The 23648-nt window shown below is 39.2% G+C and overlaps 3 protein-coding genes across 3 annotated transcripts in view; 2 read left to right on the forward strand and 1 right to left on the reverse strand.

The window, feature by feature from the left end:
* Positions 1–5155: 5155 nt before the first annotated feature.
* zdhhc15b (zinc finger DHHC-type palmitoyltransferase 15b) lies at positions 5156–12823 on the forward strand. The gene is made up of 11 exons (XM_047353872.1): positions 5156–5356; positions 5682–5708; positions 5794–5888; positions 5980–6100; positions 6306–6375; positions 7981–8013; positions 8102–8222; positions 8355–8487; positions 8611–8737; positions 8961–9076; positions 11293–12823. Exons 1-11 carry the CDS (start codon positions 5239–5241, stop codon positions 11334–11336), a joined length of 1005 nt encoding a protein of 334 aa, XP_047209828.1. The 5' UTR covers positions 5156–5238; the 3' UTR covers positions 11337–12823.
* Positions 12743–19094, reverse strand: uprt (uracil phosphoribosyltransferase (FUR1) homolog (S. cerevisiae)). The gene is made up of 7 exons (XM_047353873.1): positions 18630–19094; positions 16906–16948; positions 16751–16820; positions 16555–16617; positions 15023–15184; positions 14438–14536; positions 12743–13094 (listed from the first exon to the last, which is right to left on the reverse strand). Exons 1-7 carry the CDS (start codon positions 18842–18844, stop codon positions 12988–12990), a joined length of 759 nt encoding a protein of 252 aa, XP_047209829.1. The 5' UTR covers positions 18845–19094; the 3' UTR covers positions 12743–12987.
* A 93-nt stretch (positions 19095–19187) lies between these two features.
* abcb7 (ATP-binding cassette, sub-family B (MDR/TAP), member 7) overlaps positions 19188–23648 on the forward strand; it is a 41903-nt gene continuing 37442 nt past the window's right edge. Inside the window, exons 1-4 of the mRNA XM_047353870.1 lie at positions 19188–19345; positions 21952–22035; positions 22123–22200; positions 23282–23401. Coding sequence (XP_047209826.1) covers positions 19196–19345; positions 21952–22035; positions 22123–22200; positions 23282–23401 — 432 coding nt within the window. The 5' untranslated portion in view covers positions 19188–19195. The remainder of the gene's footprint in view (positions 19346–21951; positions 22036–22122; positions 22201–23281; positions 23402–23648) is intronic.

Below are 23648 nucleotides of genomic sequence, written 5' to 3' on the forward strand. Positions count from 1 at the left end.
AGATGGTAGAGACAGCTGCTTCTTGTCCCTGATCCTGTTTGTGATGTACATGAACTGGATCTCAGCATGTACTCGAGGAGGGTCTCTGGTCTGGGAACCTCGAGGTCCTATCTTTGTTTTTTTGCAGATGGTGTGGTTCTGCTGGCATGTTGAGGCCATGACCTTCAGTATGCATTGGAGCTTCACACAGTGGAGTGAGAAGCTTCTCTAATTCTGAGGCCATGGTTCTTAAGTGAAAAAAGGTGAATTGTTCCAGGATGGGGGTCGATCTTTGAGTTTTGTGTCTTGGTGTCCTGCTCAGGAGCTTGTTCACATAGTAAATCCAAACCTTGTTAGAGTTTTTGAACAAAACTATGTGCAATGTACTAGGCACATTTGCAACCAACATAAAAATATTTATATAAGATGCATGTTTTTCTAGCATGCTGAATGTAACACTACTATAAAAGCAAAGAGTGCTTCTGCAAGAGTATCAGAGTCTAAGATTGATTTGAGTTTGCATTAAAATATGTTTTTTCAGGAACTGAGATGTTAAATAATGAAGTTGGACACCCTGATGATGAATAATGATGGTGTGCTTATTGCCAATGTGTTTTGGCCATTATGTATTTGTGAAGGAGCAGACATTGTTTTCCTTATGTGTATGCACTTCTTGACATCACTGACATGCATAAGTGTGTGTTTTGAAATCCATTAATTTCTACTATTTGTCCTGAGCAATACGAATGTCCCGATGCATCATAATAGCGGATAGCTCTGCAAGTCTTATTATCTTATCTTCCTATTTAGAAAGAAAAAGCCCCTCAGCCCCACATCACTTTGCCATGTTCAAGTTAAATAATTTTGAGGTCAATAACTCTAATTAAATCCCACTCAACAGTTTCTGGTTTTCTACACCCCTTAATGATCCTGATGTATTCATCTGTAATGAGCATTAACCTCATGAAGGATAGTCACACTTAACTGGATTTTTATTCTTATGATAGCTGTAGGTATGTTTTTAAAGTATTGAGACAATGTCCAAAGTAGTGTAGGATAACCAAAACCCTTTCTACTCCTACAGACAAGTGCAACATAGGAGGTCTGCAAGGTGTTTACCAGGGTTCAGCAGAGACTGGTAGCTAGTTTGTTCATCTGTTTTAGGCAAGGTTACATTTTATTTATTTATTTATTTATTTATTCTTTTGCTATTTATAAGGTTTTTCTTGTGGTACTAGTGGCATTTTTTTGTTAGTAGCTGGACAGGAAGAAGGGCAGTGAGAGAGAAGGGGAAGGCTGGGAATCGAACCCGGGATAGTTGCATCAAGGACTGCAGCTCCTGCATATGGTGCACCCATAAGAAATACCTAAACCCTTTCCTGTGAACTGTAATCATTGAGTTGATATATTACTATTAGAAATTATAGCGACATTATATTCTTCCACTTTGATTTTGCCACATTTTTCGAGCAGAACTTTATAATGTATTGCTGTAGTAGAAAGGAACTATAAAGGTTCTTGTTATGTATAAAATGTTAGCACTAATAAAAACACTAATATGGCTCTTTATGAAACTTTCACAAATCAAGTAAACCCTTCACAAATCCCAAATTGTGTTAATAAGATTTTGCTATTAGTGGAGAACAATCTAGACCAGATTGAAGGTGTCTAGGTACTGTAGTTTGTGAGTTGGTAGCAGATTAAAAATGCTCAATATAATAAAAAATGAGGTGGAATTGCCCTTTAATTGTTTTCCGAATCGGAAGAGATCCGGATCTTGTAATTATGAGAAAAGATCTCTATTTGTTTCACTTTGGTGAAAGCAACAATCTTCCGTAGACCTTAAACCACGTCTGACCATTTTAGTTTCAACTCAGCAAAGGCTCCAATATAATTAGAAAACCTACTCCCAGCAAGGAGCAGCTGAGTGAGTGTGGTGGACTTTGTGGAGGAGAGTCTTGGTTTCAGAGACGCTGAAGAACAACAGAGTACCAGCTGTGTGATCCAGGTACACAGGACCCCACATTGGAGTTTGGACAAGGTAGCGATTAAACGTGTAAACATCTGTGTCACAATGATTTGTATCTAATGACAAAGATTTGTCATTGTAGCCAAATGAACAATAAGGCAACTCATCTGCTCTGCAGATATTATTTTATTAAACTGCTATACTAGCTACTATTCTGCTCAACTCCACCTTCCAGTAACAACATCCAGTCAGACTCTCTCTACTCAGAACCTGAAGCCAATGGAGCTTTGTGGATGACCAGAATAAGAATAAGTTCTTCTTCTTCTAATGCAACTTTTCTGTTTCTCTCAGATAATACCAGATAACTGTTTGCTCTGTTTGGATCAAGAGTGATTTCTCTGAAATATTTTAAGACCCCAGCCCTGGTCTTTAGCTCTGACGATATAATATTCACTTTGGTGACTGTCAAAGAGATGTTTGTCCATGTGTCTCTCAGGATGTCCTATAGATTATCTCTTGGCTCTGATACAGCTGCTTTCACATCTTCAAAGCTCAGAGGACAGATACTGATGCTGGTGAGTGTGTAGCCTCACTGAGTGCTGACAGTGAGGGGTAGTTGTGGAGAAACAGGTTGTTATCCTTTGGGTTTTAAAGCTGCTCCAGCTCAGCATCTTTCCTCTTTCCTCCCTGCTCCAGCTTCTCCTGAAGATCAGTAAATCAATTCACTTCAGTTTCCTGTTGGGATTTGATCTGCCGCTTCACATCAAAGCTTCCTTTTTGAATTAGATGGGTCAGCTCAATGAAGATATTTTCAGCGTTCTCCACTGCTTTATCAGCAGAGAGATTGGAGGCTTCCACCTCCTGCTGAAGCATCGTCGCATTCTTCTCTCGATCCTGGATTCTCTGCTGGACTTGTTGTCGACACACGCAGAGCGCCTTCTGCTTTTCAGTCTTTTCTTATAGCTAGTCCTTCATCCATTATGCAGAGAAACAGATACACTGCTGATGAGTATAACAGGAAATGTTCATTTCCTTATCATGAAGAGAGCAGATGTTCTCCTGGAGCTTATCGTTAGGTTCTTCCAGTTTGTGCTTCGGTAACTGAGCAACATTATATTGAGGCTGGAAGTGATTATCAAAGTAAGAAACTAAACACACCAGACAGGATGTTCAGCTTCCTCCTAGTGTAGACATCACAGGAGGCCACATCTTCAGATCCAGCATAACAGTGATCAACTGGCACAGCATGGAGTTCAGTCTCCTTCAAATCCTCCACTTAAGATGATAACATGATGTTTTTCTGCAGGACAGTCGTAGATACAAAGGTTTATGGCACTGAGGCAAGCTGTGAATTCCTCTCTGATGCTCTTCATCCTAGAAGTCTTTAATGCAGGTCATACAATAGCTGTGTTCACAGGGAATAGTCATGTCTTCAGTTACCATGTCTAACTTGTAGATGTCTTGGGGGAGTTGTTTACCAAAATTATTAATTCCCCTGGCAGATTTATGTTTAAAAATCATTTTTATTCCAGCAAGATGTTTTTTATTTCCTGATACAAACAGAGACATTTGTCTCTTAAAAGATAATAAAACAATGTATAAGAAGCATCTGCGGTGCATCCGAGAAGTGTTCACAGTGCAGTACTTTTTCCACATTTAGTTACGTAACACCCTTATTCCGAATGAGATCAAATTAATCTCTTTCCTCAAAATTCTTCGCACAATACCCCATTATGACAATGCAAAAGCAGTTTGTTTGAGATGGTTGCAAATTTATTACAAATAGAAAACTAAGAAATCCCATTTCTGGAAGCACTGCACTTTTGAAAAACAAAGTCTGTTTTTATTTAGACTTTGATTTAAAAATGGCATGCTGAAACTTAATTATATTCTTCTCAACAATAAATGGAAAAATCTGTATTGATGTTACAGAAATTATTTTAAAGAAATTTTAATGACTATTAAAATGAGAAATGGTCTTAGGCATATTTATCAAATATACTTTTATTGGAGCTCAAACTATTCATATAATAAAAACCAACTTTGATTTATAATTTTCTTTATCATACCTCCCTTGTGGAACACCCTTCCTGAAAACTTTAATTTGACTTTAAATTGTTTTATTTACCATATTATTATTTTGTTTTGCTGCTGTCATAAATTGAGTTTTATGCCACTTACTTGAAGCAAATCTAGATTTTGGTGCCCTTATTTATATATATTATTATTTCTGATCTTTCTGATCTTCTTTTGAACATTCCCTTTTATTGAATAATCTTTCATTTGGAGCAGTTACAGCCTTGCAGACCTAGCCATCAATTTGTTGAGGTCATCAGAGGAAATTTCACTCCATGCTTCCTGATTCACCTCTCACAAGTTGGAGTGGCTCGATGGGCTCTTCTTGCGCACCCTACAGTCAAGCTACTCCCACAACCGCTCAATAGGGTTGAGATCTGGTAACTGTTGCTGGTCACTGCATTATGGACAGAAAAGAAGCTGGGGCCTTCCATCTCTCCTATTCTGGTTAGAGCCAGTTTGCGCTGTTCTTTGAAGGGAGAAGTACACGCCGTGGTATGAGATCTTCATTTTCTTGGTAATTTCTCTCATGGAATAGCCTTCATTCCTCAGAAGAAGAATAGACTGACGAGTTTTGGTAGAAAGTTCTTTTTTACTGCCCATTTTGAGACTATGATCAAACGCACAAATGCTGATGCTCCAGATACTCAACTAGCCAAAGCAAGACCAATTTTAGTGCTTCTTTAATGGGTACAGTAGTTTTCAACTGTACTAACATGATTGCACAAGGCTTTTCAAATGATCCATTAACCTTTAACATAATAAACTTTGATTGGCTAACAGGATGTGCCACTGGAACACAGGAATGATGTCTGCTGAAAATGGGCCTCCGTACAGCTGTATAGATATTAGATATAGATAAGACATCTATATAGATATATATTAAAAAAACAAAAACAACAACGGCCCGTTTTTTCATATTCTGACACCCTTCATGACCACAACAAATAGAAACTGTGTCTAGACCCATTCCAAAGTAATACTTTGTATTTTTGACCGGAAATTAAATAACTACTTGTTTTATTCTCCGTCACATGCACTCCCTAAATAGATACTCTGTCAATAAAGAGGCTGTTAGATCTGCTGAGTTTCTGTCCTCCTGTGCTCGGCTGCGCTGAGTTTTTCAGGGCAGTGAATCGCTCGCAGATGTCGCTGATGGATAAAGCGCCAGGAACGTTAATGGAGCGCAGAGGCGGAGCGGAGTTCAGTTGGAAATGGCTCTCTCCAGAGGTTTGAGATGCTGTCAGAGGGTTTTCTCCTGGATCCCTGTCCTCATTATCACCGCCGTTGTGCTCTGGTCTTATTATGCTTATGTGTTTGAGCTGTGTCTTTGTAAGTATGGCGGCTGTTTTTTGACCTCTTTCCTCCACAAACGGATTACCGATGAGCACTTAACAACAATAAGGTTATTGAGAGCCGGAGCAAGGCGGAAGTGGCTCTGAATGTCTGCTTTTATTAGTTGTGTAACGTTACCGGTCATTTCTGAGAGGTCAGGGTTAACTGTAGTTTCACACAGAAACTACTGTGTTATTGTTTGTCTTAGCTGACTACAGCCCGGCTAGTTGCGTTAGCTTTGAGTTGTTGTTTATCTTCTGAACAATTAAGAGTGCTAATTTCAGGTGGTTATTAAAAATCTTAAATGTTCTCGTTTTAACAGTTACAATCAGTAACACACTGGAGAAAGGTGAGCCCCCTCTTCCTGATTTTGCTCCTATTAGCTTAAACTGTCAGGATCCAGCTCATGTTGATCTCTGTGTTTTTATGTGCAGTGGTATATCTGCTGGTGTTTCATGTCTGCTTTGGGATGTTCTCCTGGACATACTGGAAGTCCATATTCAGCCCTCCTGCCACACCATGCAAAAAGGTAGACTGAAAACTAGAGTTTTAATTTACCACACAGGCATTGGTCATGTGGTGTGAGAAATATGGTTAATCTCATTTTATTTATTCTTCAGTTCCAGCTGTCATACTCAGACAAGCAACGATACGAGATGGAGGAGAGGCCAGACGCTCAGAAGCAAATCCTCATCGAGATTGCAAAGAAATTACCCATTTTCACCCGAGCCCAATCTGGAGGTGAGCTGTGGTCCTCTATCTGTGTTTGGTGAAAACAAGTCGGTTAGGGCTATAAGGTGCAAGCTCTCCAGAGTAGTAATCAGCAGATGCATTACTTTCATTAGTGCTGATTACTAACAGTACGTTCTAGGCAGCAGGACGTGTGGAAGGAAGTGTGCTCAGCTCAGATGTCGTCCATTGAACTAGTCCATGTTCTTGTCTCCAGCTATCAGGTTCTGTGACCGCTGCCAGGTACTGAAGCCTGACCGCTGTCACCACTGCTCCGTTTGTGAAACGTAAGCTTCTCTTTCCTCCCCAATACCTTTATCTAGAGAGATTACTCTCAGACAAGGAGATATTGTATGGCCAGGAGGTGTTGTGATAATTCGGAGAATGTTGTTCTGTTCATTTGTAACAGAATCCCAAGGATCAATCAGTGCATTACTTTGGCAGAAGAAGGTATATGTAGTGCCTTGCAAAGTATTCCCACCCCTTGAACATTTCCACATTTAGTCACATTGTTACCACAAACTTTAAAATAATTTTATTGGGATTTTGTGACATAGATCAACACAGCAGTAATTGTGAAGTTCAAGGAAATTATATGGTTTTCAAGATATTTCACATATAAAAAATCTGAAATATACGGCATGTATTTGTCATCAGCCCCATTTATGCCAAAAGAAAATCCAGTCAGCTAGTTCAAAAGTCATGTAATTGGTAAATGGAGTCCACATGTGTGGAATCTAATCTTAATAGAAATCCAGCTGTTCTGTGAAGTAATCAGAGGTTTGTTAGAAGACATCACTGAACAAACAGTATAATAAAGATCAAGGAACACAGCAGGCAGGTCATGGAGAAAGCTGTGGAAGAAGTTTAAAACAACATTGAAAGCTTTGAACATCTCACAGAGCTCTGTTCAATCATCATCTAAAATCGAAACGGTACTAAACAACTTCAAACCTACCAAGATATGGCCAGCCACCTAAACTGACATGCTGAGTAAGTAGAGAATTAATCAGAGAAGCATCCAAGAGGCCCATAGTAACACTTGACGAGCTGCAGATATCCACAGCTTAGGTAGGAGAATCTTTCAACAGGACAGTTGTTAGTGAGGTACTCAGCAAATCTGGCCTTAATATAACAATAGCAAGAAGAAAGCCATAGAGTTTTGCATAAACGTTTGCCTGAAACCCTGCAGCAGACATGTGGAAGAATGTGGTTCGGCCAGATAATACAAAACTGTAATTTTTTGGCCCACATGCAAAATGCTATGTGTTGCGGAAAACTGACATGGGGATAGCAGCATCCTGTTGTGGGATGCTTTTCTTCAGAAGGGACTAGGCAGCTGGCTGGAGCTGATGGGAAGCTGGACTGAGCTTCGTACAGGACAATCATGGACGAAATCCTGTTAGAAATTATAAATGACTTGAGACTAGGATGGAGGTTCGCCTTCCTGCAGGAGATTGACTCTAAACGCCTTGTCAGATCTGCCATCGAATGATTCAGATTAAAGGATATGTGTGTGTTGGAATGGTCCAGTCAAAGTCCAGACCTAAGTCAAACTGAGAATCTGTAGCAAGACTTGAAAAGTGATGTTTACAGATGCTTTCCATGGCATCTGACTGCTTGTTTTGAGTTAATGGGGTATGGGCAGTTTTGCTGGATGCTGTAGATGTCAGAAATCTTTGTAATAAACAAGTTGATATTCAGGTATTTAATGCTTTTTCCCTTTTTAATATAAAAGTAAAAAAAATAATAATTTGAAGAATAAATGGAAAGATTCTCATGAAGAACATTCATTATGAGACAGTAATTCAGGAGCATTTACATTAATGTACCGTTTTATGATTATTCACCCTTTCAAAGTGATGGATAAAAAATATATTTTTATTTTCTAGGTGCGTCTTAAAGATGGACCATCACTGTCCCTGGTAAGTTGTAACCTAGCCAGTACTTTATAGATTGAATGCACGGATTTACTAACTGTTCCCTGATACCCAAATCTCATTTTTCTCGCAGGGTTAACAACTGTGTTGGTTTTTCCAACTACAAGTTTTTCCTACTTTTCCTTGCCTACTCTATGCTATACTGTATATTCATCACAGCAACAGTCCTTCAGTATTTCCTCAAATTCTGGGTGGTGAGTGTCATTGTTCTTGTTCAGTTGCTCAATATTTTGCTGTGTAATCACTGCAAAGTTCAAATAAAGTTGTTTCTTTTTTCCTCTGGTTTTCTCATGAACTAAGATCTCATTTTTCTTCCTGTCCTTCAGGGGGCCCTGCCAAATGAACCTGCAAAGTTCCATATACTCTTCCTCATGTTTGTGGCACTCATGTTCTTCGTCAGTCTCATGTTTCTCTTCAGTTACCACTGTTGGCTAGTGGCAAAAAACAAATCCACTTTAGGTGAGTTAACATATTGTTTTTAGAGAATATCTAGCTTTTTCTCTGGTTTTATACTCCAAATAAATGAGCTAAATTGTGCCATTAAACACGTTCTGACCCACGGTTCCTTTTCACCTTGTCTAGAGGCCTTCTCAGCTCCAGTGTTTGTCAGTGGGCCCGACAGAAACGGGTTCAATCTTGGCCTACACAAAAACCTGCTGCATGTGTTTGGAGAAGACCGAAAACTGTGGTTCATCCCTGTTTTCACAAGGTAATTAGAGAGTGGAAATGTAAAAGACATAAAAGTGTCATGGACCGAGACAGATCACAGAAACATCAAGTAACATGGTTAGCAAACTCAAAGATCAAAATGTAAATCATAGTGTCACCTGAGTGGTTATAGGAAGTTGATCACAGAATCAAAAGTACTTCTACACGTAAAAGCAAAAAAACAAAACACTGAATCATTTCCCTTTTATATGTTGCAATCCCAGCCAAGGGAACGGTCACTACTTCCCTCTACGGAGTCCGAGCTCTGAATCCCGTAACCTCTTGTTAGCTAACGAGGACATGTGGGATGAGTCAGATGATGGGTCAGAAGGAGACCTGGGTAAGTTCCCTCAATTTTATTGTGTTTATTACTTAATTAGGCTGCAGAATAAGTCAAACCAAAACATTTTTCTTTAAGGTTTTTTTTTCCCCTACTTAATCGTTTTCAGTATCTCCTCTGATGAGACTTAATAGCCGAACACTGATACATAGACTGTGCAGTGCCCCAAACACTAAGCCCTGTAAAATCTCTTTAAAAAAAACTCAGATTTTATCGCTGTAACAAAATCTCTCGCTGAAAATGAAGAACATATATTCCTAGGAGTGGTTCCCATATTAATAAATGATAGTTCCCAGTAAACCACCAGTGGAACAATTATTAGTACTCTCAACCCCTTTTGATATAAATATAAGTCAAAAAGAGTTTCTAGCAACTGTTTGACGTCCTGTTTCCATGGAGTGAAAACATGGCGTGACAACAAGGCCCGTTTCTTGTAGCGAACAGTCACTAGCCTGACTAAGGACCCATATTTATGTTGCAACCATGCACAGGGAGCAGGGAGGTAAAGGAAGATACAGAAATCTCCGAAGCTCACACTTTCTGTGAGTTTCCTTAAGTTAAATGTTAGATCTTTTAAAGACCAGTATAATATGAACAATTTCCTTACCAAATAACTTCTATTTAACTTAATTAATTACTTAAGCAGGTCTTAGACAACTTTGTGAGCCTTAGTAGGTATTTTAGAAGGTGAAATAATCTAATAGTCTATTTAGATTGTACACCTAAACACATACAGAAACCAAATGAATACATGTGTGGGATCATACACCCCTAGACAGATGTCTACATTTTCCAATGTTGATAGGTATTTGGATGTTCGAAACAGTAGAAGAAGAAAAACGTATTCAATCCTAGATGTATAATCTGTCATTATATACATATGCGTATACTCTATATACGCTGCTATACATTTACAGTTGTTTGCCATCACTGTACTCTGAGCTAGCCTCAGTTTAAGCAGTATTTCACGAAAAAATATGCAGGGTTTTATTGCATCCTTCCATCGTGGGACTTGTAGTTTTGTCACAGATGTGGCTGATTACATCACACACCTCATTCAGAACTACAAATCACTGAGGAAATGAATGCAGGCAGCCCGTTTAAAAAATGACAATAATAAAATGTGCAAAAAGACACATTTAAGAATAAAATAAATATAATTTGGGATCTTAAACTGAAAAGTTCATTCGAGTTCTCAATTTTTAAAAATTGAATAAGACTTTTTATGTTAAGAACCTGCTGAAATTCTGCTCTTTTTGAGGACTGCAGCATAAAGTGGCATCTGTGTCACCAAGTCTCCATAACAAGAGCTACATGCCAACCAGTTTTTTTGGGTGACATGCCAGGAAAAAAAATCTTCCCTACCATCACAAATGTAAACTTGAAGAGATTCCTCAACTCTAAAGGGACTTGAACTGTGTGCTTTGGTCAGATGAGACTAAGGGAATATGTAGGTAATCACATGCTGCCCACTGTTTAGTAAGGTGGAGAATCACCCTTTAAAAGCCCAGGGATCATTGTAACAGTGCATGGCATCATTAAGTGTAGATAATATCAGCACATTTGAACAAAAATCAAGTGAACTCTACTAGAAAACCAAAAATGAGTCCCCAGACCTAAATCATATCTAAAGAAAACCTCTGGGGTGAGCTGAGAAGAGAGCAAAAGAGAGGACACAGAAGGGGTTCTGCAGAGAAGAGTCATCAAAGATCCCTCTTTCTCTGTGCTCCAACCTTGTGAAATGTTAGAGGTCTTATTGCTAAAAGGGAATTTTCAAACCTGTTAACAGCAGGAGTGCCAACAAAAAATGGTGCACAGGCAATTTTGCAAAATTGGTTTGACCACTAAATAAATGTACTCAAATTAAAGATTGTTTTTTCTTAATTATTTGGTTTGAGATTATGATTCTTCTTTCACCCTTTGTGCCAGTGGGTTTGGAGGGTCTAAAGCCCAGACATGTATATGCATGAATAGACATACAGTTGTAACCTATCATTCAAAGAGCTTTGTGGTCATTGTATTTTTTGATTATAACTTTATGTAGATGTGAACAATGAAACCATCAGTCACAGTACACAGCTGTTGTGTGGATATTCTGTCACCTAGGGGTGATGCAATGAAACAATCTTTCCTGATTATGAAATCCATTAGTTAGGCCAAAACGTTTGGAAAAAGTTACTAATCTGTTCACTAAAATGTATTTTCTTTTATTCCAGTGGAGGACGCAGACCCCTCTGTTACCATTGAGATGGAGGATTAATCTGCACACGCACAGATAATGTTGACTTTCATCACACACACACTTCATTATGAGGTGTTTGCATTCCAGATCATGTGGAAGTTGGGATACGCTGAGGGTGAGTGGACGACCACCTGCATTGGGACTTATATTGCCAATTTTCCCTTAAAGTTTTACATAATGATGAGCAAAGGAACTCTAAACAGATTACAATAACGGTTTTATTTAGGAACATATCGCCTCAGTACGATGGAAATGTTATTTATTATTGATTTGTTGGTGTTGCTGAGGAAGCTGGAAGTGTCCGTGTGTTACAGTGCTTTTTTACATGCCTCTGTTTCACAGCTGGGTTGAGTTTACAGTATTGCACCTTATGAATCCTTCTCTGCAGGAGTGGGTAATAAAACTCACACACTAAAGCCTGCAGAGGTCAGTTTGATCTTTTTCCACCTGATTGACCTGCGCCTTCCATTAAGTATTCCTGTGTGTTTTGGGGACATTTTCTCTTGAGAATGTATCCACCTCATCATCCTTTCCGGTTGAAGCATGGTGTCAATGATTAGGGCATAAATCTGAGGAAAGTGTTTGTCTGAGCTGTAAAGTCAATAACACATCTGATCAGACATATCGTACTAAACAAGCACTGATTAAGCTCAGATCAGTTTTATTACAAGCTTAATATAATTTTTATTATTTTTGTAGGAAGTAATATCCTGTATATCATGACTTAAATGCCGGTGACTAAAATCTGGGGTGTGCTTATTGGACATGGCTGCTGTGATTACCCTCATTCACTCATATCAGTTATCATCAGTCAAGTTACTGTGCAAATGTATTAAACCTGTCCTTGCCAACTGGCTGATAGTGGATGATGATCTTCTACTTTATGTAGATTTTTTTTTTTATCTTTGTAAAATTGTAATACCATTTGAAGAACATTGCTGGATGTTGTCTGTTACGCTTAATTTCTGTAACTAAACCTTAATTATGCTGTTGGATCCGGACACTTTAAAATGCTTCCCAGTTGGTTAACCCATATCCAGTGTTACTCCAGTCTGAGAAATAATTGTTTTATTCATTTTTGTTTTAGGTGTGGGTAAAGTTTAAGGGTAAATGTTAAGTGTATCATATAGTCTTGTCTATTTGTTAAAATTTGTTTTTTCCTGTTTATTGGTTCTGATTTATATCTGCTGCAGGCAGTATCTGTATATTTTGTGGCAAACTTTAAAGCAGCGTGCTTTTATCAAACTATATATATATATATATATATATATACATACATATATAGATTATTTGCATTGAGGAGGGAAATTTAATCTTGTTAGAGTACATGTGGTTCCTTTTTCTTTAACTGTATTTAGAGTATGAATGGTGCTTCCTTTTTTTAACCACTTCAGACCTACAAAAAAAACCTCAATACACTTTCATTTATCTTGCCTGTAAACAAACAAAAATCTTTATTGATCCATCACTTGATACAATGCAAAATAAAATGAGTCATGTTTTAATCTTTGTGGTTTTCTTTCTACAGTCTAAGCACACAAAGCAAAAAATAGCAGTAATGGGGTTGATCGTCAGGTTTCAGTTTTAACAACTTGATTGAAGTATTGCACGACACAAGGACGCCATGAGATATGCCATAAACACTGCTAATCATCATTTTCTCCAGGTTTTAGTCAGTGCCAAAGTATCTCTGTCCAAAATGTGTCGGAGCCACCGGGTGAACCTCTGTGGTCAGGATGGTGATGTCTGGAAACTCCTGGATTATGGATATGGCTCCTAGAGGAAGTACACAGATTATATTTTAAAATGGGCATCGCAATAGAAATGTGGAATATTAACAAAAGTACAAGATGTGACAAATTATAGAGAAAACATGTCTCAAAGGCTTCAGAAATACAGCATTGACTTTTCTGCTTAAATTTCAACCTGTGAGAATTAGCTTATGTAAGGATTTTACTGTGATAAAATTAAGACTAATTTAAAGTAGGGTTAAAAGAAAAATCTGGGCTTGAATGAAAGCAGGTTCCTGCAGTGCTTGATAGCATGCTGAGGAGGTAATGCAGTTATTTGAATTGAGCATGCTGGAGCAGACACGTCTGACACATTGAACAGGGGAGCTGAGGACGGAGGTTGAGAAGCGCTGCTCTAGGGAAATAAACAAGGAGGCAGCTGTTCACTGGTGACGCTAACTGCTGAAAGGAGATGTTAAAAACTGTTTAAAATGTCAATCATTTCTTCCACTGTGGCTCGGTGGGATGAGTCGTTGTCTTGCACGCCAAAAGGTTGTGGGTTCGATACCACATTTCACGTTTCCTGTGTATTGTGTGCGTTTTGGTGAATGCAGCTCTAGTGTAAAGTGCTTCGAGTGGATGGAATGACTAGAAAAGCACTATAAATTCACTCTATTATTCATTTTACTGGAAAAAAAAAAAATCAAAACTGTTTTATACTGATAACATCGTGGCAGAAAAAAAAAGATTTGCTCTTAAAGAGAAATCAAAATCTAAAATTAGCACGGTCTAGTCAAAGCTTTACAAAAACAGATCTGGAATCAGCCACAAAGATCTGATCTGCTCATCTCTGCATTGAACTAAACTACAATAGTTTTTAAATGTAACATCAAGAGAAACTAATCTGGGAAGGAACTGAGGTATGAATGCTGGAAGTCCCAGCAGGTTGGATCTTTTGCTACGTGTCATTTCTCTGTTCTTTTCCACACATTTTCTCATCTTCACACTTTCCACCAACCACCACGAAACAGAATCATCGAAATGTGCAAAGATCAGTTCTCAAAGGACAAAAAAAATGCATGCCGAGTGAATTTATAGCATTGTGCCCTTCAGCTTTGAATACATCTTATGTTTAAGTGTAAATTTTAACAGATCCATAGCAAGAAAGGTCATGAAGTGTAGATGACTGGAAATCCTTCTTGAACATCCATATTAAATGCCACATTAACAGAGAAACTACAGAGCTGATTCAGAAATTACCAAATAACTCCAAACTTAGGTTTACGAAAACCATGAAAGCACCATTGGCCAATCCTGCAGACGCATATGAGGTGGTGATAAAGCACAAACGAGAAGAAAAACCAGGTCGTGAGCTGTGTGCTAGTTTACCATGAGGTGTGGAGAAGAGGCTGAGGAGAATAATATGCTTGGGTTGGACTCCGTGTTCTATCAGCACCCTCACGGCCTCGATCACAGTGTTCCCTGTACCTGCAGACGCAGCAGATGCAAGGTTAGACGTGCGATTTGCACCTCTCTGGTTACAATGTCACTTCATCTGAAGGAAAGAAACATTAATTAAACTTCATGTTCCGACATTGTGATAAAACAAAATCGTTAAACCAAGCTTTGTCACTTTTACATGTTTAAGTACCAGCAGACGTATGGCCCTTTGTGACATCAGGAAACCAGAACCATCAGCATCCTATTTTTATTGGTCCTCATTATGTTATTCAGCAGCCTGGTGGCTAACTCTGAGGCAGCGTATAATTTCCCCATGAGAGCTATAATTATCAGAGCAGTGTGTATGGTCCTGTATGATGTGGAAATGCAGACTTGGTGGTGGTGAAGGTCATCTCAAGGGAGATTTCTTAGAATAAATGAATACAGAAAAAGCTTTTTGCATTTGCACAAAATTAGACGCGTCTTGACATTTCCCTGCGACCGGAGCTGGGTGTTCAGCCTGCCGTTACTCACTTAGGATGGGGTACATGAGCAGCACTTTTCTTCTGTACACATCCGGGGGAAACTTTGCGTAGTAGACCTTTGCTTTCTGGGTTTCCTCGTCGCTCTGGATGAGGATCTTTCCGATCCGGATTGAGCGGCAGCAGTCCCGGAGACCCTGCTCCATGGCTTCACCTGTTGAAACCAAACATGGTTCTGTTAGTAGGGTTCCTACACGTTTACATGACTTAATTCCATACTTCTGCCAGACTGAAATCTCCAGAATTCTCAGTCCGTCGTTGACCCACCCAGAGAGACTGATGGCAGAAATATAGATGGATGGAGAGATGGATATTCTGACAATAAAGTTTGGAAATATACACGTTTGCAAACATTTTCTATACACTACTCACAAAAAGTTGGGGATAATTGGCTTTCTGGTGAAATTTCAGGATGAACCTAAAATGCACTATAACCTTTACAGGTGACCTTAATGTGACCTTCTTTAAACCTTTGAAACACGTTTCCAACTACTTTTTACACAACTCGCTGTTCTCCAACAAGGAGCTTATCGGCAAAATTAACAACAAGTGTTTGATCCATGAATTGACCAACACATTTCCTGGTCCAATCAGAATTGGTATCCAAGCAGTCCTCCTCACTGTGCCGTTCACATTCTGACATCATGAGACCAACACGACACCCAACAACGGATCAGTACGTCGTTATTGTGAGGCTTCAAACAGGATGTTCTCAGACGGAGGTGGCCACTGAGCTTCGAGTGTCATCAGCTGCTTCTACTGAAATGCCCTACTTTCACGATATAATATCAATGTTGTGGAACTTTTTATGTTTTCCACAAATTTCACCCGAAAGCTAAATATTCCTAACGTTTTGTGAGTAGTGTATATGTATGAATGTTTGTAAACAAACGTGCTGTGATGATACACACATTTCAGATATGCTCTGACAAGATGGTACCGAATGGATTTAGAGCGGCCATGTTCTATCGTTGTAGATTTAACTACACACCTTTAGAGACATAAAGTACAAAATAAAAGTTTTAAACTGTTTCTTTATTATTTGCTTGCAGGAAATCAGCTCTGTCATTAGTTCACTGGCTTTCTGAAGGTCCTTCAAGGTTTTTATTTGTACATATTGTCCGCTTTGTCTTGTACTTGACGATGACACCACATTGTGCCAAGTGTGCATGAAGAAGGAACACGAGGACAGAAAAAGTATCTAAAAGTTACATGTTAAGGAAAGAGACATCATCTTTTATTTGATCGGCATTTTTAGGCAAAGCTTTCACTTCATAGCTCTTTAGGAATTATCTTTTTCTGTATCTTCCTGATAGGCTGCTAGTTTTAAGGTGCCTATAGATCCAAATTAAAATAAATTCAGCGAACAAAAGATTTTTAAGCTCGTGAGAATGAGCAGTAACAAATCTACAATCTGCACAAGCAGATATACAGAAGCAGAGATTTACAAACTTATGCAAGACCCATTAAATGTCCTCACATTTGCAAGACTAAGTGAGCTCTGCTGCAGTCGGCCTCACTTACCACTCCTCATGATGCTGACTCCGCAGTTGCCTCTTTCGAACTTGACACCTTCATACATGTACCCTGAGGGTGAAAAAAAGTGAAGCAAGAACAGACAGAAATGAAGCAGTTCTGACTCAGGCTGCAGAAAAGTGGCCGAGCACGGAAACCGGTTCAGTGTTGCGGCTCAAGTCTTCAGACCTGAGACCTTTCTCACCTGTGGGAGTGGTGACGGTGCACTCTGAGAAGGGAAGCTGATTTAAGCCCTCTTCAACTACTAGTCTGATCTATTGTTGGGGTAAAAACAAACCAACAATTTCAGAAAGGAGCAAACAGAGTTCAGTTGTGTTGCTGAAGAAAATGTGATCTCACCAGTCGGTCCGCACAGAAAACAAAATCTCCTCTGCTGGTTGTCCTGAAAGTGTTAACAGGCACTTCATTAGATCAGCCTCTGCTTTAACAACGTTAATGTTTTATTTCAGCTCAGACAGAGTGAGGTTAATCCCTTTTCAGGAGAGGTTATATGAATTTATGGAACACAAAAAGACCTTTTGAGCACTTGAAAACTATTAAACTCTGAACTCACAATAAAAATGTTAGAACCTTTTAAAGTTACTAATCCCTACAGATTAGGTTTTCTGTTTTGAAAACCCATTTTATATATATACACATAATTTGACAGCTTCCGGTATTCTCCATATGTCTGAAAGACAGATGTATTTTATGTCAAGAAAAACAATAAAAGGCCCAGAGAAAATCTCCTACACCGAACGTAATCTTCTTGGCAATAATTCCAAAAGGTGAGAGCAACCCGAAAACAACACCAAATCCACAGTGAAGTACGGCAGTGGCAGCATCATGCCTTTCCCTCAGATGGATCTAGACATTTCTCAGGGTGGATCAAATCATTAACAGCTCTAAACAGCAGCTAGTTCTCACCCAAAACCTTCAGTTGACTACTAGAAAACTGAACAGGGAATCTATTTTTCACCATCACAGGGAGTACAAGTTTATGTCAAAAATAGGGCTGCAACCAATAATAATAATAATAATAATTGATACTTTATTGATCCCCGAGGGGAAATTAGACCCTCTGCATTTAACCCATCCCTTATAGGGAGCAGTGGGCTGCCGTTGTGCGGCGCCCGGGGAGCATTCTGGGGCTAAGGGTCTTGCTCAGGGACCCAGAGTGGCAATCTGTGGGATACGAACCCGGCCCCTTGTGTCCCCTCTGGAACACAAACCTCCTGTTCTAACCACTAAGCCACCACTCCCCAATGATTATATTGCTAATCAATTAATCTTTCGACAATGTTTTCGATGAATCTATTAATAATCAGATAGCGAAAGGTGCCTAAAAGGAGATTTTGCGCAGAATTTCAACCAGGTTTAGCTAAAACTGCACCACTTGAGGAGGTCTGGATAGAGCAGATTTACAGACACAGAAAGTTTTTCATCTTAAATACAAAATGCATACATTTGCTGTACAATTTTGGCCTAATTACTGCTCTGAGTGGGTTCTTTCAGCAAATGGCATAGTTTAAAGTCTGTGTACTCCAGTTAACGATTATTTAATTACTAAATTAGTTGACGATTGTTTGTATAACCGATTATTCAACTAATTGTATCAGCCCTATTCAAAAATCAACTTAAGTCAAATTAAAGTTTTGGATTTGGCCTAACCAGTCCATAGCTAAATCTGAATGAAGATCTGCTGGACGTGGAGAATCGTGGACAAGAGTTTGCCCCAGATTTGGAGAAACTTTCCAGAGAGTGAAGACTGGATACTGAAATTGAACCAGAAGGTACTTCAAACTACAATAGTTTATTTTTGCTTTTAACTGCTCGTTTTTGATTGGATTATACAGGGCATGTCACATTAAAAGTGGAAAAAGTTTTAAAATGATTTATCATGATCTCATTTTTTTTTAAGTCACAAAAAAATCGCACTTTAACCGACGGTGAGTGTAATTGTACTTTTATAGTGAGTTAATTTCTTTGAGAACCAACGTTTCTCTGGAAAGGTCAAATTAATAAACTTGATTAAATGAGATGATTAACTTGATTAATCTCAGATGTAGGAGCGGAGGACTCACTTGTCTCTGATTATTGTCTGTAACTCTCGGATCTGGTCGTTCAGGGGGAGAAGCTTCAGCTGAGGTCCCAGGCTGTCCTGGCTGTCGGGCTGCGTGGGGACATCACTCGGTTCGGAGCTGTTCAGAATCGGAGGCACATTGCTGCTGTTCGCAAACCGAACCTGCTTCATCGGCTGCTCCTGGTCACTGTTGAGCTGCTGATTGTGGCAGGGCATCCTCACAGCGAGGTCGCAACGTTTCAATGCTAAAGGGAGCTAGCGTGTCTTCACGAGGTAATGGAAACAACGTGCTCTGCCTGTTCTTTGGCTGCAGCTCGAACTTCTACGACTTACACAGAACCCACACGGCCCGGACCTGTTTGGATCGCATTCAGACCGCCGCGATTACGTTTTTTTTTTTTTTTTTTTGCGTTTTGTTGAAGTCTGCTCAACCTCTTCTTAATGACGAATACAAGATGAAAAGACCCCGATGCCACACTGCTACTGACTGACTCTCCGACGTCGACGTAAGCCGGATGTGACGCGATGCCCGGCGTGTTGACTAACCGTCGTCCTCCGTCGTAAAACATGGCGCCGATGTTGGCACCGCTAAAATCCGGCTTTTACTTCCAAAGAAGAAAAGTGGCGCTCCTCATTCGCCAGACGAGCTCATATCACATTTGGAATAAACGCGGCGAAGAAGACGGGAGGAATTATAAACGACAAAACACATATGTGGTGAGTTAAACGGGACGGTGGGTCGGAGAGGACACACTCTCTACGCAAGGGCAGATGTAAAAGTTCCTTTAACTAACTTTCAGCGGGAGAGAACAAAATTAGTTCATACCGTTTAGTTCGCGCTTGAAGGTTATATGATAAACATTTTGCTGTCATGTCAAAGTAACGGTTTTTATAGCTAGCTGTTAAAGTTCAATGTAGCTAACTGCTAACTTGCCACACGTTTACTCTTAAAACCTTTCTTTCGACTTATGAAATGTTGTTTTCAGTCGTTGCTAAATGTTGAATCATTTATGTACACAACGGGTGATCCGCCATGTTTATTATGCGCTTTATGTAGAGTAGTGTTTTGTGTCAGATGTATGAGCTAACCGTGCTGCCTCGCGGTAGTCTCAGTCACGTGTCTCCAGTTACATCTGACAGGTTAGATAAGACCTTCAGTCCCACCCAGGTCCACTCGTGTTATAGCTGATTTAACTGTCATCTCATGTCAACAGACGTATTGGTTATTTGGTAATGATCGACTAAACGCAGCTGCCACTTTATTCGGCAATTGACATTCAGAAAGTACCGATGCACCGCCTCGCTGGTACAGACAGCAACCAAAAGCAGACTTACTGCCGAACTGACTCAATAACTTCTTCCTTTTAATTAATTTCTCTCAAGTCAGTTTCAGTTAAGTTTATTTTTACAGTGGCAATTCAGAGTATCTCTCTCAAGGCACTTTATGGCATAGTTTATATAAATAAATATATACTCAGATCAGTTTTATTGACAGATGCAAATAAATTGTAATTCAATCCTTGCCATAAACCAATGCAGACCATTTTAGTTTATTATGACAATTGGTTAAAAAAAGGTTGCCGTCTTAAAAGATCAATACGTGTCATTGAGTTACTTTCAAAATAACGCTACTCTTCAATCCTTTTGCTCATTTCTTTTCTACGGTTAGCTGCAAGTCTTCTTTGGAATGCTCTCACATTCATGATCAATCAATCTTTTTCTGTAGAAATTTTCTTACAACACAAAAATGTAGCACAAATTGCTTTACAGAAACCGAGGAAAATACAAGGTTAATAGGAAACAAGCCTTCTTCAAACATCCAGTCACCCACATTCATAAAAACACACACTCACTGAGGCTTGCGATGTACACACATCGGTGTAGTTGGCTCTGCCGCCTGAAGTTCTCTTCGCCATAGCTGTCTGTGAAAACATTTGGGATATGTGATAAAACCACCGAGACTGGCAAAAATAAATGTAAGAATATATATATATACAAAATTACTAATTCAAATATATGGAATTGGTCAAATCTAGCAGGACCAGAACATAAGAAAAAACGAGACAAAACAAAGTATCCACTGACATCTCAAAGAGTTAACACTGATAAATGGTAAAACATTTAAAAGCAGCAATATATAAAACCCCAAGAACTAACCTCCGACCAGACATTACAAAGCTTTAAGTTGTTTTGGTGAGAACTTCAACTGGCCTTTAATGTTTCTTTGATTGGCCCAGAAAGCCCAGCTCACCTGTGTGCTGTTGTAGAAGGTGTGGCTGCTACAATCATGTAAGCTGGACCCAAAACAACAGAATATTGTGTTCAGAATTGAAGCAACCTGTTAATATCCTAAACTCAGTTGCAATAAATCTTACATATAGGAAAATACCATGGTGTGACTAAAAAAAAAAGTATTCAGTATTTGCCCACTCACTTTTTCCACAGTTGTGTGTGTGTATATATAAATATAGTAGTATGTACAACAATAGAAACGGGTCACTATGGATTAGGTTGACTTTAAGCTCAGCGTTTGTGTCTTAATCCTCCCACGGTTTATGTTGTGTTAACAGTCAGCTCAGCCTCTGTAGGTGTTGGTGGTTTTTATTTCATCCTGCATCAACTGCAAGTGGTCCTAAAATGAGTTTCTGTTGCTGATGTACAATCACAAGTTCTGAATTGTCTTGGAAACGTGCCCTGACATGTTAAAAACCTCTATTGCACCCAATTGGTTTTCATGATGATGAGTAAATTCAACCAGCTTTTAAAACACTTAGTGAAGATTTCTGAAGGCAGTCTGACTTCACTTCTATCTGTAGAAAAACACAATAGCTCTGATAATATAAGCAACATAGTTTATAAATACTAAGAAAAAGTGTTCAATTCTATTTGGTATCTTATTAAAATCCCTTTTTTGTATCGCTTGACAGTGTCATGAAAAAAGAAAAACATTTGGCCTTTACAGATTTCTTCTGTTTTTTTCACTTGTGTCACAGTTAAATGTTTCAGAGCATAAAACAAATTTTAATATTGGACAAAGATAACCTGGGTAAATACAAAACGTTTTAAATGATAATTTAATTCATTAAGTGAAAAGAGATATTCAAACTAACATTTCCCTGTTTGAATAAATGTCAGCAATAACTGCCATCAAGCATTTGTGAAGAGTCTTTTACTCCTCTTTGGATACATTTTGACCCTCTCCTCTTTGCAGAGTTGTCCTAATTCAGGCACATTGGCGGTTTTCAGCATAAACATCCTATTTAAGCTCATACCACTGCATCTCAGCCGGATTTTAGTCATCTAAGGCATCTCTTGTGTTTCAGTTAAGCTCCCTTCCACACCTACGAACATCAACATGGAGCACACACAGAATAGAGAGCGGTCGTCGGATTTTAGAGGGAGTAAACGTGAGTTTTACAAACGGTAGAAAATGTGTGTGTTAACAAAGTCAAACCTGAAATTACAATGATCACATTCTCACGATGTTTCTGCAGCATCTGCAGGCAACGGACAAACGGACATGTTGGCACGGTCAGGCTGGTGGAGGTTTGAGCGCAGATCCAAAAAATGTGGTGAGTGCTGTACCGGTGAAGTTTAATGCTGCAGTGTTTATTCATAGCAATTAAATAAACAATAATTGGAAGTTGTAAATGAGAAATTAATTTAAAATAAGGGCTGGTGTCGGTGAGTATTGAGGGTATTGATTTGACATTGTCAGGGTTGATTTAACTTTTCAACACTTTGTCAATACTAGTGAATGTGATTCCAGTAATCTAAATACAGTGTCATTGTTCATATCTGCTGATCAGTCCACTCTTACCCAGTTTTCAGAACATTTCTTAAGGCTTTTGAATATTTTTTTTTACGCAGTTTTAAACCTTTTTGTTTAAAAAAACCAAAACTATAGCTGAAACATTTTGATTTACTGCTTTAAATCCACTTATTTTACCACCACTACGGTAATCTGGTGAGTTTTTGTTGCAGCTTTTGAATAAATTAGAAAGATATATTCTATAGATTTTTACATGTGGTCTTATATACATGCCTTTTAAGTTGCATGGTAATCTGTTGTTTTCCCTTTGCAGTGTAACACTTTGCCTGATTGTGTTTGATTAAAGGCAGGTGTTGGATACACTTTCAATGTAATTTGCTCCAAGGAGCTGCCACACTGCAAGGCTGTAACATGGCGCCACCATATTGAGTGGATTAGAGGAATTACTGCATATTCTGTGGCCTGCCCAGAGTCCCTGTGGCAGATGTGTGTGGAAGTGTGGGTAAACAACCGCGCTGGCACCAGCGGATTTCCAGCCTCAGCTGGGATGACAGCCCAGGTGTCTCCTGGGAGTTGTAGTGTCAGACTGGATGCCCAAGTCCACCTGGAGACTCTCATTGTTGTTGTCAGATCTCTCGGGGGACTCCTGCTGACATTTGATGTTCCATGTGTCTGCCCACGGTGTCGTCTTAAGGTTGCTGCGACTGTCACACTGAATGCAGAATGAGCATTACTCGCCAGTGTTTACAGACCGAAAGGCAGATTAGAAAGTTAAAATGATCCCAAACACAATCTGATTCATGTTTCCTGCATTTTACAAGATAGACTGAAAACCAGGGAAAATGATCTAATATTCTGTTTTTGTTGTTTACTTGCTGCAGCTGAAAGAAGTGAATTCGGCCAAGATTCTCTCTGCAATGGTGTCCTACGTGTGGCCAAAGGACAGACCAGACCTGCGGGCGCGCGTTGCTATTTCGCTTGGCCTTCTAGCTGGAGCTAAGGTAATTTATTGAAACCTTTTGCAGTTTTAGCTGTTTTCTACCCAGCTATTTTAGTTACAAAATGGAGCCAGTTGCCATGATACGGTTTGTACTGCCCATTTGTTAATTTAGACCTATCTTTGGGGTGTTTGGTACCTGCTTTCTCAGCAATTTAAAGTGCCTTTCCATTATCTACTTGTAATGTATTTTAAGGGGATTTAGGTGTGAGTTTTTATTTGATTTGATCTGAGGTACGGCTGCATGGTGT

The sequence above is a fragment of the Girardinichthys multiradiatus genome, chromosome 23 (assembly GCF_021462225.1).
Source record: "Girardinichthys multiradiatus isolate DD_20200921_A chromosome 23, DD_fGirMul_XY1, whole genome shotgun sequence".
Classification (NCBI taxonomy): domain Eukaryota; kingdom Metazoa; phylum Chordata; class Actinopteri; order Cyprinodontiformes; family Goodeidae; genus Girardinichthys; species Girardinichthys multiradiatus.

Coding starts and splice junctions, on each gene's coding strand:
- zdhhc15b (XM_047353872.1), top strand. CDS start 5,239: ATGGCTCTCTCCAGAGGTTTGAGATGCTGTCAGAGGGTTTTCTCCTGG. Junction 5,709..5,793: donor CAGTAACACACTGGAGAAAG/GTGAGCCCCCTC, acceptor TTTTATGTGCAG/TGGTATATCTGCTGGTGTTT. Junction 9,077..11,292: donor TGGGTCAGAAGGAGACCTGG/GTAAGTTCCCTC, acceptor CTTTTATTCCAG/TGGAGGACGCAGACCCCTCT.
- uprt (XM_047353873.1), bottom strand. CDS start 18,844: ATGCCCTGCCACAATCAGCAGCTCAACAGTGACCAGGAGCAGCCGATG. Junction 15,185..16,554: donor AGTCAGCATCATGAGGAGTG/GTAAGTGAGGCC, acceptor TGGTTTCAACAG/GTGAAGCCATGGAGCAGGGT. Junction 14,537..15,022: donor GCTCATGTACCCCATCCTAA/GTGAGTAACGGC, acceptor CTGCGTCTGCAG/GTACAGGGAACACTGTGATC.